Source organism: Olea europaea, chromosome 10 (genome assembly GCF_002742605.1).
Source record: "Olea europaea var. sylvestris chromosome 10, O_europaea_v1, whole genome shotgun sequence".
Taxonomy (NCBI): Eukaryota; Viridiplantae; Streptophyta; class Magnoliopsida; order Lamiales; family Oleaceae; genus Olea; species Olea europaea.
The window spans coordinates 42,525,969-42,541,737 of NC_036246.1; the positions used below are offsets into that span (position 1 = coordinate 42,525,969).

The 15,769-nt window shown below is 36.7% G+C and overlaps 2 protein-coding genes across 6 annotated transcripts in view; both read right to left on the reverse strand.

The window, feature by feature from the left end:
- Nucleotides 1–2,834: 2,834 nt before the first annotated feature.
- On the reverse strand, nucleotides 2,835–7,267 carry LOC111402357 (chaperone protein ClpB1-like). 2 transcript variants are annotated; one of them, XM_023030590.1, is made up of 8 exons: nucleotides 7,122–7,267; nucleotides 6,789–6,889; nucleotides 5,067–6,143; nucleotides 4,793–4,974; nucleotides 4,069–4,691; nucleotides 3,705–3,984; nucleotides 3,425–3,622; nucleotides 2,835–3,334 (listed from the first exon to the last, which is right to left on the reverse strand). In XM_023030590.1, the coding sequence occupies exons 2-8, from the start codon at nucleotides 6,862–6,864 to the stop codon at nucleotides 3,026–3,028; spliced, it is 2,745 nt and encodes a 914-aa protein (XP_022886358.1). In that variant the 5' UTR covers nucleotides 6,865–6,889; nucleotides 7,122–7,267; the 3' UTR covers nucleotides 2,835–3,025. The 2 variants fall into 2 exon arrangements, with proteins under 2 accessions (XP_022886358.1, XP_022886359.1); XM_023030591.1 differs by lacking the exons at nucleotides 6,789–6,889; nucleotides 7,122–7,267 and adding an exon at nucleotides 6,476–6,695 and having other exon boundaries at nucleotides 5,067–6,244.
- Nucleotides 7,268–8,476: 1,209 nt separating this feature from the next.
- LOC111402359 (protein LEO1 homolog) overlaps nucleotides 8,477–15,769 on the reverse strand; it is an 11,375-nt gene continuing 4,082 nt past the window's right edge. Inside the window, exons 5-11 of one of the 4 annotated variants that reach the window (XM_023030593.1) lie at nucleotides 13,767–13,898; nucleotides 13,378–13,557; nucleotides 13,161–13,292; nucleotides 12,848–12,958; nucleotides 12,513–12,734; nucleotides 9,716–9,873; nucleotides 8,477–8,774 (exon numbers count right to left, since the gene is read on the reverse strand). In XM_023030593.1, the coding sequence (XP_022886361.1) occupies nucleotides 9,739–9,873; nucleotides 12,513–12,734; nucleotides 12,848–12,958; nucleotides 13,161–13,292; nucleotides 13,378–13,557; nucleotides 13,767–13,898 (912 nt within the window). In that variant the 3' untranslated portion in view covers nucleotides 8,477–8,774; nucleotides 9,716–9,738. Of the gene's footprint in view, nucleotides 8,805–9,657; nucleotides 9,874–12,512; nucleotides 12,735–12,847; nucleotides 12,959–13,160; nucleotides 13,293–13,377; nucleotides 13,558–13,766; nucleotides 13,899–15,769 lie in introns of all 4 variants that reach the window. The other 3 variants (XM_023030594.1, XR_002704233.1, XR_002704232.1) reach the window with 3 other exon arrangements.

The window sequence follows — 15,769 nt, forward strand, 5'->3', positions numbered from 1 at the left end:
ATTAGATTTACTAGGGTTTGGTTATGGACAAATTGAGGGATGTGATTATGAGAGTAGCCATGAGCCAATTTTTTTTTACGCATTTTGCATAATGACGAATAGTATGACAAGTGTACTTGACATATAAACTTGTTATTTTACTCTTTTGACTCCCGATTGTTAATTTATCTTTAAATATTGAATCTACGTTGATTGGATGTTAGATTTTATGTCCCTTTTTAAAGTTGTCATATTATTTATTGGGCTTTGCTATTTATACATTCGTCAACCTTTGCGGGCCCTCCTCTTGTAAGGTGACTGTCATTCGAGGTGTCAACCCCAAATATATACATAGCAAAACTCTTATTTATTTGCTTATGCTACTTTCTTTTTCTAGGTTGGAAAGCTTTTTGTTATCTTATTTAACATATTCTCTTTTCCAACCTTAATACAAAATAGACATTGACCCAGGAAAAATGGATTATTGAGGTCTTTAAATAATAATTATTAATAGAGAAAACAAATTAAATTGCAACTAATAGTAGAAAATTTTATTTTCTTCTCCTACAAAGGCATTTTATATATATCAAGATAATACATTTTAAGCATTTTAGTATTAATTTTTAAACATGAGGATCTATCTTTGATATTTTCATAAAGCTTAAGAGGTGCCTCTGATATTGTCTCGTAATATTTTACTTAAGGCTAAGTTTTCATTACGATTTATGGAACATAAAAAAATGGAAAATATTGAAAAATTTAAATAGAAATCATATCCACGAACAGAAATATGAAAATAAATTTTAAAAAAAGTAGAAAAAAAATCATTCGTAATATTTATGTGAACAAAAACACGATTATGTACAAATTAATTAAAAAAAATGGAAAAACTCACTATTTTGAATACGATCGTCGAGTCACATACAAAAACATAGTTGATATTAAACTATGGGGTTAGTTATTATAATTGCCTCTTGTTTTGTTTAGATGAAATTTCAATACAGGAATAGTGGAGGGTCCCACAAAATATATGAATAAAAAGTGGGTGCAGTAGATCCCCTCCGATGCAGCTAGGTCCAGTTATAAGGAGGCTTCATTACTTATAGGGAAAATTATAGCAACTGGCTGGAACGCCTTTCATTACTGATAGTCAGATGATGATTTTTTATTTTTTAATTATTTACTATGAGAAAATTGTAAAGTTACGATTTTGCTATTTAAAATTGGAAAAAATTCATTTTTCTTGATTAACAAATGGTCAAATGGATCCATCCATTTAGATTCAGGTGCAAATTTTTAAAAGGTTTGAAACTGTGGGTAGTACAAATAAAATATTAGGGTAAAATCTGCAAATAACCCAAAGATTTAGGACCATTGCTGCAATTTTTCCTAAATCATAAATAAACTTCGAAGAATTTTCTTTTCAATCACCACAAGGGTGAGTTTTTTTACAAAAAAAAATAAAAATAAAATAAAGCAAATCATATAAATTTTGAAGGGGGCAAAGATATACTCTTTCAGAAGCAAATACAAACTTAAGTAATCTAACCAATTGGAGTTAGTAGAAAAGGAAAATTTCTACTTTAAATTCCTTGAAAAATATAAATGGTGGATCTGTATAAAGCTAATAACCGCATAAGAGCATGCACTGAAAGAATGGGCAGATTCTCATCCCTTCGGAAGATTACAAGAATAGGAATTTATTCCAGTTTTTATATGTGCTGTCTTTGGAAAGTTTCCACTTTTGATTGCTCAAGAAAAGAGCTTTGGATCAAAAGTAAGTGCAAGGAAGTGTTAAGAGTATAACACGTTGTGTTACGGTCATTTGCTGTTACCGTCACCCACTACTGACAACCAACTCATCAATATCGCGACCACATACAAAACAATCACTTGGCCCAAACATCATCTCACCATTATCACCATTTCAAAACCCATGCCCCCATTGTACCACCATCATCGCTTCCTGCACCACCACCACCAAGCCAAACATCGAGAGGCTCCTACAATCACAAATTTGATTGTATGCAAATGCAACATCGTAAAGAGTACAAAAGATGGAACCTTTTTGTACTAATTACTCAACATTTTATCCACATGTCTCGTAAACTTATAACCATTACCTACTTGTCATCCACACTAATAATTCGCACAGGGGCGGACCCACATGGGGTCAAATCACCCTACAGTTTTCTGAAATTTTTTTTTTTTGCTGAAAACTTAATTTTCTGCCCCAAAAAGTCCAAATCCTAAATCTATATCCATATCACATGGTCCATATCCATTATTTAGTCCATAAACATATCATATAATCCACCGATTTCTTCCCAAAGTACAGATATTGAACATGAACAGCAAATAACCGATTTTTCCTTTTTGTTCATGATACATTGTTCGAAAAAAAAAAATTTTGACCCCACAATTCGAACGGTCTGAATCCGCCCCTGAATTTGCAATCTTAATCTTACTTTAAACATACCCCAACAAGCACTTAATTTTCAACCTCGTAACCATTAATCCCAGTTCTACCTTCTAAAAGACAAGAAACCCATCAATGCCCTAAGCCACCACAAAAAGAAACTTAACAAATAAAAGTATTTACTAGAAAATATATGGACAATATCCATTTACATTATATCATAAGAAGGGAATATGAAAAGATCGTTAAGGTTATTTTGGCAATGTTTTTTCAATTATTTTCTTCTTCAAACAATTTGTACACCATCTTTCTTTTTAAAATTATTTGTAACCCTATTTATAACGCCTTCGTCTTTCTACGGGGCAAAAGTTATTTACAACTTATAATTCATAAGGATATGCTATCGACATGCTTTCTTAATGTGTAACTCTCGAACTATAGTTTGAACCTAATGGCAACAAAATGCATTATAAGTTTTAATGTCCTGCTACATAGGACTCATTATGAACAACACACAAAACACATATTTAGGTCGAATACGATATACAAGAAAAACCTCATCATCTCATCACCATCAACTGTTGTTTCTTTGATTCTCAACTTCCATACAAGATTTTCGACAAAAGTTTACTCGATCATCCCATCAATCATCCCGTCGTCATCAACTATTTCTTCGATCTTCAACTTCTTTACTACCTGGGCAGCATCACTTCTTGAACCATTTGGAATTTCAATTAATATATCTGATTTTTCACCCGTTGCAGCATTAACAAGCCCTCCATTCTTCTCTACTCGGTACGTCAACTCTTTTCCATCAAGTGACGCATCTATATATACAGTTGAGTTCTCATCGATCTCCTCCTTCACAAGCATTTTCGACAATTCGGTTACAACCCTTTTCTCCAACCATCTCCTTATAGGTCGTGCACCATACACCTAGTATTATTAAGCCATGCGATTAGATTTCCATTAGAAAAGAAAGTCAAAAATAAGTTGAAAGTGCCCACTGATGATACTTATACTTACAGGATCATAGCTTTCAGCTAGAATGACATCCAATGCTGCTTCGCTCACTCCCAAGGCGATACCACGCTCTGCCAAGCGACTGGCAACGTCTTTCAGCTGAAGACGGCACACTTTCCTCAATTGATCGTGAGAAAGAGGATCAAAAACCACGATCTCATCGAGCCGATTTAGCAACTCCGGCTTGAAATGCTTTCTCACCTGATAAAAAATACGAATTAAGTAACCATTCTGGAAATGTTGTTCTAGTTTACAGTAGAAGAATGAAACACTTAAGGAGTACCTCTTGCATAACCATCTCGCGCGCACTTTCCATAGTACACTTGCCCATTAGTCCTCTTAAAAGATACTCAGCTCCAAGATTTGATGTCATAATGATAACGGTGTTCGTGAAGTCCACTGTTCGGCCTTGTCCATCGGTTAACCTTCCGTCATCTAAAACTTGCAGCAAAGTATTAAACACTGTTGGGTGCGCTTTCTCGACTTCGTCAAAAAGAATAACGCTATAAGGACGTCTCCTTACTGCTTCCGTCAGTTGCCCACCCTCCTCATGGCCAACATAGCTGAAAATTTAAAACTATAGTTAGCAAATATTGCTGAAATGTGATGAAACATTGAACAACTTTCGAAAACTGGATCGAACTTACCCAGGAGGAGCTCCAATCAGTCGAGCAACAGAGTGTTGCTCCATGTATTCAGACATGTCAATTCTGATCATCAGATTGTCGTCATCGAATAGTTGCTCAGCAAGAGCCTTAGCAAGCTCGGTCTTGCCAACACCAGTCGGACCCAAGAACAGAAATGAACCAGTTGGCTGCTGCGGCCTACCCAACCCAGCTCTAGATCTCAACACAGCTTCTGCAACAGCTGCAACCGCTTGATTCTGTCCTACAACCCTTTGGTGGAGCCTCTCAGTGAGACCAATCAGTCTCTCCTTTTCATTCTGGCCAAGCCTTGTTACAGGTATGCCAGTCCAACGACTCACAACTTCTGCAATTTGTTCCGGTCCAACAGTTTCCGTCAGCATTCCATCCTCAGTTGCACTTGACTCAAGCCGAGCGATAGCAGCTTCCACTTCCTCAATTGCTCCATATTTCAAGTCAGCTGCTCTAGCAAGATCATATCTCCTTTCAGCTTCCTGCAAGGCATACAAAAGCTCGTCCCGCTTTTGCTTGAGTCGCCGGAGCTCATCAATTCTTTCCTTTTCTTTTCTGTATCTCATCATCAAAGGTTGGAGTTTATCCCTCAAATCATCAAGTTCCTTCCTTACCTGAAAAACTCTTAGGATTGTCAGACCTTGTAAGTTCCAAATAACACCATATTTAGGTGAGACTTCAGATTAATCCGAGAATTGTTATGCAAAATACTCACGTCAACAAGCCGAGCTTTGCTGGCTTTGTCCTTCTCCTTCTCAAGAGCATGGAGTTCGACCTCCAATTGAATTCTCTTCCTTCCTAGATTATCAATTTCTTCAGGTTGACTGTCAAGTTGAACCCGAACATTTGCACAAGCCTCATCTACAAGGTCAATTGCCTTATCAGGCAGATGTCTCCCTGTAATCAGATCAATGTCAGATTATTTCACCATTAATTAGAACACACGCAAAGAAACCCAGAAATCATCTTGCTTAGTCAAGTATATATACCTGTAATGTACCTAGATGATAGCTGTGCAGCAACCACGAGAGCTCGATCCTGAATCTTAACACCATGATGCCCTTCATATTTCTCTTTCAGCCCCCTCAGAATGTTGATTGTGTCGGCGACACTAGGTTCAGCCACATAAACTTGCTGGAAACGCCTCTCAAATGCAGCATCCTTCTCCACGTACTTTCTGTATTCCTCAAGAGTTGTGGCTCCGATACATCGCAATTGTCCTCTTGCAAGCATAGGCTTAAAGAGATTGGCAGCATCCATTGATCCTTCAGTGCGCCCAGCACCCAGAACAAGATGAATTTCATCAATAAATAAGATCACTTTTCCTTCAGCTTCTTCAACTTCCTTTAGAACAGCTTTCAATCTCTCTTCGAATTCCCCTCTGTATTTTGCTCCAGCGATTAGAGCTCCCATATCCAATGCTATAAGCCTCACGTCTGCAAGATTACTAGGAACATCACCACTAACAATTCTTTGAGCCAATCCCTCAACCACAGCCGTTTTACCCACTCCAGGCTCTCCAATGAGGACAGGATTATTCTTAGTCCTCCTAGAAAGAATCCTAATAACTCTCCGGATTTCTTCATCCCTGCCAATAACAGGGTCGAGCTTTCCAGCCTGCTCCACAAGGTCACGGCCATAGGTCTTAAGAGCTTGGAATGATGAATCCCCAGAAGCACTCTCCACCTTCCTACCATCTTTCCCTCGCAACTTCTCAACTTCCGATTTCACCCTGGCTGCACTGATTCCAGCCTCTTTCAAGAGGTCTTGGATTTGAGAGTCCTCCAGGAGGCCTAAGATCAGTTGATCAATTGCCAAATGGGTGTCACCACGGGATTTTTGGAAGGATTGAGCTCGTCGAATTACTTTGATCAGCGAAGTACTTGCTGGGATTTCATCAGGGGGAGGAGTCTGGGAGGGCAGCTTCTTCATAGCTTGGTTTATGACCCTCTCCATTGAATTTGCAGCCTCGTCGCCACCGCCAGCACTAGCAATGGCTTGTCGAAAAATACCCTGAGGATCAGATATTAAAGCCGTAGCGAAGTGAAGAGGGGTGAACTGCGCATGTCCAGCACTCATGGCCAGCTCATGGGAACTGGCAAGGACCTCAATGGTCTTGTGAGTAAACTTGTCTGGATTCATGGTCGGAATTATATCCTACAAAGAACTGTTCGAAGAAATGAAAAATGAGACTCAAGTTTCATATTCAGAATTCGTTCAATTCAACGAAAGATCATGTCAATATTCGAATACAGCACAAATAATCTAAACACAACACACTCAAAGTAACATAATACACACAGATGGTACCTTTATGCAGAGAAAGCTGAATAATATAAAATTCTTCCAAAAAAAAAAAAGGCACACACAAAATTCCATAACGGCATAAAGATCGTACCTTTATATAAGTAAAAGATCTTCAACAGGAGAAAACTTTTAAGGGTTTTCAAATAATGAGATTTATGTTTCTGCGGGAAGTGTTGGATTATGAGAACGATAATCGGTGAATATTGAGATTTTTTGGACGATGGAAATGTGTAATGGGGAGAAGTCCGTTTTGTCAAGGTAAGAAAGGTGCCTGGAATATCGTAGAGTGGGCTAGAAACTGCTAGATTTCATCAAAGTGAGAAATTACCAGAGCTTTCTTTATCATTCCCATACTTGTGAGCGCTGTTCATAGTGGGGCTTGCTAGATGTCCTACTTAGAAAATGTCCAGCACTCATGGCCAGCTCATGGGAACTGGCAAGGACCTCATTGGTCTTGTGAGTAAACTTGTCTGGATTCATGGTCGGAATTATATCCTACAAAGAACTGTTCGAAGAAATGAAAAATGAGACTCAAGTTTCATATTCAGAATTCGTTCAATTCAACGAAAGATCATGTCAATATTGGAATACAGCACAAATAATCTAAACACAACACACTCAAAGTAACATAATACACACAGATGGTACCTTTATGCAGAGAAAGCTGAATAATATAAAATTCTTCCAAAAAAAAAAAAAGGCACACACAAAATTCCATAACGGCATAAAGATCGTACCTTTATATAAGTAAAAGAACTTCAACAGGAGAAAACTTTTAAGGGTTTTCAAATAATGAGATTTATGTTTCTGCGGGAAGTGTTGGATTATGAGAACGATAATCGGTGAATATTGAGATTTTTTGGACGATGGAAATGTGTAATGGGGAGAAGTCCGTTTTGTCAAGGTAAGAGAGGTGCCTGGAATATCGTAGAGTGGGCTAGAAACTGCTAGATTTCATCTAAGTAAGAAATTACCAGAGCTTTCTTTATCATTCCCATACTTGTGAGCGCTGTTCATAGTGGGGCTTGCTAGATGTCCTACTTAGAAAACGAGAAAGGTTAGACTCGATCTTCCAATCCAAAATGGTAAAACCAGAAGTACATACTATTCGGCGTTAAAATAAAGTTTTCATCAAATGTTGATATTGAATCCCTCGTATCATGCTAAATCATGCACAGAAACACTTGCATAGAATCACCATCATTCTACTTCTTTAGAGTTGAATCACGCAAAATGTACGTATTATAATGATGTATGGCTTTCTTTGTCCTCTTCACATTGGACGTGAGATTGACAGATTCAATCTCCATCTTCTCATCGTTCAGGTTATGTATACGCTTCATGCTGGTTTCGGAGTCGGCGACGTGAGAAAGGTTAGACTCGATCTTCCAATCCAAAATGGTAAAACCAGAAGTACATACTATTCGGCGTTAAAATAAAGTTTTCATCAAATGTTGATATTGAATCCCTCGTATCATGCTAAATCATGCAGGAGTTGTGTAACTGTTCTCTCACAGAAACACTTGCATAGAATCACCATCATTCTACTTCTTTAGAGTTGAATCACGCAAAATGTACGTATTATAATGATGTATGGCTTTCTTTGTCCTCTTCACATTCGACGTGAGATTGACAGATTCAATCTCCATCTTCTCATCGTTCAGGTTATGTATACGCTTCATGCTGGTTTCGGAGTCGGCGACGGTAGAACCTTCAATCACAATTTTATTTACAAGAGAGTCTATCCTCGTCATTGATCGCGTTCGCGTGGCTCGACCACATGACGTGAAGACATCGATCTTCACAGAGGCCGGGTGTATGCATTCTGTGATAGTATTTTCGACATTGTAATAGTGTAACGAATTTATGTATATATGATTAGTTTCCTGATTAGATCATTAGTTTGCCAAGAAAACACAAAATTATCCCTATGCGCATGTGATTACATATAAAAAAAAAAAAAAAAATGTTTTTCAGATGATTACATAATTTGGAAAAATTCGTCATCAACATAATTAGCAAAATATCAGTGAAAATTAATAACAATCAAGCGTTAATGCAGTTCTTCCAAAGCACAAGCACGGAAAAAGAATTATTCCAAACTCGTGATTAACAATTGTCTGCTAAATTAATTTAAAAAAGGAAAAAGAAAGAAAGTGCAGTTTATTCAAGCCATTATACGACAATCATTTATAGAGATGATTACAAATAAATTGCAATGAAATTCCTAAAATTAAGAAATAAAGAAGTTACCAAGGAAAACTTTATGACGTATATACATTGTAGTGCCAAACCTGGCAGCGTTTAAGTATGAAACTACTGCGGATCTTAAAATCTGCATGCAAAGGAAAGTTCCAGGCGAGGCCGAATGCAGAATTGTCCATGAATGCCTGAGAATGATCATCCGATAAAATCCACAACTGAGGTATTAAAGACGTGGCTCAATGATTTCATTACGATAACGTATTCAGATTGAGATATGATCATAGGCATGCAATGGAAGATACATATCACAACATAATTTGAAATAGCAGACCAATGGCATGGCTTGGTCATGTGAATTTAAAGTTCTTAGAATAAAGGTTGACAGTGTGCTTTTAGTGACCAGTCAAATTCCGAGAGTTCTCCAAAGATATAAGTAACAGATATTGAAGTTCAACAATAACTCTATATTTTTTTATTTTTTCTTGGGCATATTCTTATTCAACTTCGAGTGTTTACCTTATTCCCGTATCAAGCATATCTATTACAAGTATAGCGCTTCTAAAATCACCAGATATTTCACTTCCCAAGTTCATTTTCATACTATATATATATGTTAAAAGCTTGCAAATACTTGAGTTAATTAACCTTTGAACTTGTCCAAAATGGATGGAAAAGTTTTATTATGGAAATTCACCCTCATCAGAGATCTCTCAAATGCCACTAGGGGGAGGAAATCCCTCTCCAAAACTCAAGAATATAGCTGTTCTTTCTTTTGATTGACAAATGCATGCAAGAATACATATATAAATACATATTGCAATACAATTGAGAGAGAGAGTGCACGAGTGTAACACATACAGATGCCTTTGTATGTCTATCTGTTGTTCTGCCTGTTTGTCCATTGTCTGTTTATCAAATGTCTACACATGTATTATAGCCTTAAATATACAGCTCATAAAATGGAACGTAATAAAGTTTGAAAAAATAGCTAGCTGGTCATGTCCACAAAAAGTTAAATAAACATGCATTATGTTGTTTAAATATCTCTTGGGAAAGGAAAAAACTCACATGGAACTAAATCTGGACTATGAGATTGTAATACAGACTGTAAGTGGGTATTACTCACTTGTACTCCTTGAAACAAAGGTCCTACTCCTCATCACTATCATAAACAATTGCCATTCGACGATGGGTTGCAGCTTTCCTTGGAGGAGAGTCCTCATCTGACTCAATGTCCTTTCTTTTGAGGCTGCCTCCTGACTGCTTCGCCCTTTGCTTGGGCTCCTGGTGAATAATTGTTTTTTAACAAGAAAGATAACAAATGCTACATGTAGGGAAGTACTGAATTCGCCAATAGTTGTACCAAATACTCAGTAAAATAATCATGTCATGTATATGCTGAGAAGAAAAGTAAAGAACAACATTTTTGCCGAGAAGAAAAGTAAAGATCATGCCACAGCAATCATTAGACAATTAGATGCTAAAACTCCTTAACATTTTTGCTTTGTTTCTGCCATCTGTTATGCTATTACTCCAATCAGGAAACCATGCAGTGAAATTCATGCAAACGTGGTCTATCAGCTATATTATAGATGTTTCACTCCCGAGTCCAGACCCTTCCACCCACCTCCTCTTCAGCTGCCATATTGTAAAAGAGAACTTTATGGATGTTAGCCTATCAAGAATCTAGGAGAAAACTCTGCATTGTACTCACCAAACAGAAGAGGTAAGAATAAAAGTATTTGCCTGAAGAAGGAATCCTAGAGTTCAGTCCATTTTCCGAGTTTGGCAAAGTGTTGCTTTCAAGAACGAGAATCATATGATATGTTGGGTCCCTTATTGCTATCAAAAGTGTCCTCCCCGATATAAGGAACTCAAGGACTCAGTGAACCAAAGACCCTTGGGCTTAGCATACATCCACGCTTGAGGGGACGAAGAATTGCTAACCATGGTGCTCCAAGAGGAGTGTCCATGTCATTGTTGTCCAGCTTGTAAAACTTATGACAAGTCCAATAGGCTGTTTCCACTCCATTTTTTAATAGCTTCTCAACAGGCTTTGGCTCATTAGCGACAAATTGAAGGTCAAGCCCATGAGGCATAGATGGGGACGCAATGTGGCATGGACACACCGACTCATAATTCTTTAGAATGGAGGACACAGACACGTGGAGAACATGTTGATTGAAAACTATTAAATTTATGTATTGCTTCTTTATCTTTGTATCAATGTTTACTTTATTCAGTAGAATTAACACTCATTAATTTAGAAGTACAGCTAGTAATATTTAAAAAAAAAAAAAAAAAAAAAAATATTGTGACACAAAGTTCGTATAAATACTAGTTAAAATTTTCCTAGATTATATGTTCCAAATTACCAATGGCATGACTTTTCCTTGACATGTCTCTCAAGCTCTAGAAATATCAAAATGTATTGAAAATATAGCAGAAAAAGTGGAGTACAGCATAAGAGGAGAAAAAAAGGATGCGCCATGTGGCGCATTGTATACATGTCCGAGGCATATCATTATCTAGTACATGTCTAATATTGATGCTCCACCCCAAGAGGAACATCTGTACTTACACGTGTCTCTCGACTCTAGCTGAATCAGTTTAAATGCATTTACCAATTCTAAGTTTAAAGAATATTCTATATAATTTGCATTAAAAGGGTGCAAATTTAGGGAAAACCCATTTGGAACATCTTAAAATCACAGAAGATGAAGCCAGTAGAAAAATGAATAGCTAAAAACCAAAACCTCACAAAAGAAAAACTAATCCAATTTTTCCGAATATTGAAGACATGTCACTTAAGGCATGCAGTGTTACTAGTCATGAAACATGCAAATTCAATCCTTTTGTCCAACTTTCAGCTTCACTAATGCATCTTAGCCGCAGGCCACCAAGTTATATTTTCATCTTTGAGGAGTAATTGCTCAGCACATCAAATCATTCCAACCCTTTCTGAGCAGTAAATCAGTCCAATTTTTCAAAAATCATTTAAGCTATGCTACGGATTTTGGACTAGTCTCATTTTCTTAACTGTTCAAAATTATATATGTTCCCCTTCTATTGTGAAAACCAATTCTTTAGTTTCAAAGTTGCTTCCTCACATATTGAGCCATTACTTCACCTCTCCATATGGTGGCAATTCATCATGTTCTCTAATGCAGTCAATAAAACTCCCAACTATTATCCCCTTTATATGTGAAATTACAATTCAGAAAGTCCAGGATTTCAATTTCGCAGTTTTTGCTTCTATGGATCCATCATTTCATCTATAACGTTCAAGAAAGAAATCACATCAGTGTTGCCCAGATATACTGAAAATTAGCACTAGGAAATATTTTATTATCAACCAACCATACATTCATATAAACATCCCTTAAGACACTTCTTGAAGTTTCAAATACCTTTTGGGCACATTCTAATAATTTGTTTTGGGTTGAACACTCAGGTACGGAGAAAAGAAGTAAAAAACCAAGAACATGTAACCCAGAGGAGATCAATGGTCCAAGATGAAAAAATTTTAAATATGCATTTCACTATCAGACTCTACAAATCAATCATTACTTGTTTATCTTGTAAATTGCAGTTTATACCTTACATTTGATATTAACTGTGTTTCAGATAAATGTGAGAAGAAATCATGTATTCTAACCTAAATGCATTTGAACAAGATGATAACTATAAAAAAAGAGGATTCTCTATGCAAATGAGTTTTAGCATCAAAGATTGAAAACAATCAAACATCCAAGTGTTAAAACAGTATCTGCAAAACAGAAGTCGGCAAAGAAACCATTAGTGCACTTATAGAGAACAAGAGGTAGCTTAGAGGAAAAGTATCTAAAAAATTGTCATACCCTGTTATATGAATGCATAAGTAGTTCGGACTAAAAATATTATTTAGAAAAATAGCCAGTTACCTTAGCCTCCTCCTCTGATTCTTCGTAAGTTTCATCCTCCTCTCCCAATTCACGTCCTACATCTTCCTCATAATCCTGCTCTGCTTCCATGTCCCTTCTATGTGATGGAGAACCCTCATCTTCTTCCCCTTCAGTTTCATATTCAGATTCCTCCTCACTTTCAGCAAAGTCCATTGACCGCCGAGATGGCAATGCTGATTTGCGAGCGATATCTTTCGGGCCCTGACAGTATCCAGGCAGAAGAATTCCATTAAGCAGAATAAACGTTTTAATTAAAGAGACTTAAGGGGTAAAGGGAAAACTAAGGTGGTGTTCATGTTATTCAAATAACATGCCTTCTTTGCATTAATAATACGCTTCTCAGCTCGAGCTTCCATTTCAAGGTCTTCCTCAAAGCTACGGCGGGCAGCAGACCGTCGAGGTTCATAGTAATCTTGATCATCGTCCTAATTAATTAAAAAATGACAGAAGATAAATATTTTCATAGAAAGAGATGAAAAATTTTTCATTCAGGGCAAGGGAGAGAATGTTTTTAATCTTTAGTTAGATACTCACGAGGTGGACAAAACATAAGCAAGCATATCTCATGAAAACGTAATAATTCTTAATGAATTGTTAGGAAGTAAAATTGAATTATAGAAAGCTAACCTCATCAAGTGCATCCTCCAGAAAACCAGGTGAAAGTTGACGTTCCCGACGGATAGGTTGTGTATATTTACTTTTCACCTTCTCCTTCTTCCGACTAAGGACTGCACTAGCCCTAATTGATTGACTTACAGCCTAAGAAGTCAAAAAAAGAAGTAAAATTGAATGTCCAATCACCAGATGTTATTGCATTATTAATAAGCCTATATTAATACTTTACCTTCTCCTTTTGCTCCTTCTCTCTCTCAGGGTCGATGTCAGTGATGCAGTTCTTGACTTTGTAAACCTTTTTGTGCCGCGAATCGACAAGAGCAGTCAACAGACGATGCGAATTAGAAGTCAAGGATGAAGGCATAAACTTCATCTTGGTTAAAATTCTTCCCTGAGACTGAAGAATACCCTGCATATTTGATACAAAATATAACATATAACTCATAAATAAAACAATGATAACCTTAGTCGTTGAAACAAGAAAACAGGAACACCCAAAGGCAAAACTTCAGATATCATACATGTAGACCTGTGGAAGCTATTGGGACGCAATTAAATCCAAAGCCCCATCAGTATCTTCTAATTAATTCAAGTGACAGGGAAGAGAAGGGAAGTTACCTTTCCATGTCTGAGGAAAAGGTGTGCTTGTTCGTGTTGAGCATCTTGCTTAGATATATCAAGCACTTCATTTCCAATGAGTAACTGTAGGCTGCCATCTGACCATTCCACAAAGCGTGCATTGCTTTCAACCTACTCAAGATGGACAAATAGATATAGGAAAACTGAGATGTCCGTAGTTTAGCCCCCATTTGGCCCCCATTTTGTGAAATGAAAATGGGGTGGAATAGTGTTTTTTTGAAAAATGAGTGGTTGAAAAAGAAAGAAAAATTTTCGATTTACATGTAATATTATTTTATGGAAGATTGTGTGGTTAAAAATAAAATAGAGAAAAATGAAATGTATTGGAATGAAAATTAATGGAAGCCAAACGGAAGCTTAATTTAACTTTCAACAAAACGTAATGAGATAAACTTATTTCTAATTCCTATATTAAGTAAGAAATACACTAGAACAATCATAACAGAAATAATTTAAGAGAGAGACTTCTCAGAGGTACTCAGAAGTTCAGATATCAAGTTCCACAATGAAGTCGTGATTTAACGGACCAAAATTATTATCAAAAAGAATTTTGCGCCAAAATTCATAGCTTTACAATTAAATTGGTTCGCCTAAAATGTTTGGACCTTGTGACACTTATTCTCGGAAGAGGATCATCTTTGAATTTTTTAGTGAGGCTATCCTGAGGGACTTCTTTCAACTGCAGCATTTTGGCGATTTGTTGTTGGATTTTTTGCCGATGTTTTGGCCATTAGAACTTTTGTTAGAACACAAATTATATGTTCAACTAAGTTCTCCCAATAGATAAAGCTTACTTTGTGTGTCGGCACACTATATAAATTTCTTTTAGAAATTCTTCTTTGGGTGTGAGCATTCTAGGGTGACTTTGGAGTGTTTTTGAAGTACTTCTTGACTGTTTTTGCACTATTTATTATTCTTAAGTCTCTCATCTTTGCAAGCACGAGCACTATACATGTTTTCGATTTATGATTGCAAATTGATGCTTTCACCAACATCCATTTGAGAGGATGTCGGTGGAATATAAGGAATGAATATAAAGCATCAATATTCATATTTAGTAGGTTACTATTGATGAATATTGCACTTGATAATTATCAATATTGTAATTGATAGTTACCATACTTAATTTTGATTTTTGGTGTGTGTATATATATATTAATGATCGTGGGTGTCCAAACTAATTTACGTGCACTTCGACTAATCCAAGCCAGGTACTCACTTCAATGGTCCTGAGAGGACTCAAACTGATAACCATTGAAGAGCAAACCCAAGACCTGAGCACTGAGCTACCTTTCAGGATTGATTTTTGGTTCTATATAATGAAAGAACCTCTCATATTGAGAGGCATCGAGTCTTATTGAATATCATTCAATATATTTAAGAAAAACTAGTGAACTGCCATGTAGCACACTCTGAACTTATGCAACAACTTAGTACAATCGTACCAATGCTTTTTATAATTACTAATACTATTTGATTGATGCACGAGCACGACCTTCTATATAAAATACACCATGCCTTTGCTCAAAAGAGTAAATTAGCGAGCTTACTTTCACCATACTTATAAAAGTTAAATGGTAAGATCTTGAACTGACAACAATTCGCTATTCGTTAAGCAACAAGATGTTTGAGGTCAACCCCAAACGGTAACCTGAAGAGACTGCACGATGGAGAATCACTTTGTGGCCGTTGCAACTAAGCCTTTTCGAAAGGGGGAAACTGTACTTCCCGCAAAAAAATTAAAAGTTGGTGAATCATGTTGGTCCAAGTGAAAATCTACATATTTACTTTAGTGTGGATAGTGAAAACTGAAGGGAACAAATTAAATGTGATGATATCAGACAAGTTGTACAGTACGCTTTCTTTGAGAACACAATTACATTTGTTGCTGAAACTGCGGATGTGAGGTACATATTAAATGTAAGTTGGATGTGCGTTTATTATTCTTAAATTGGGGGGGGGGGGGGGGGGGGGAGGGGGGG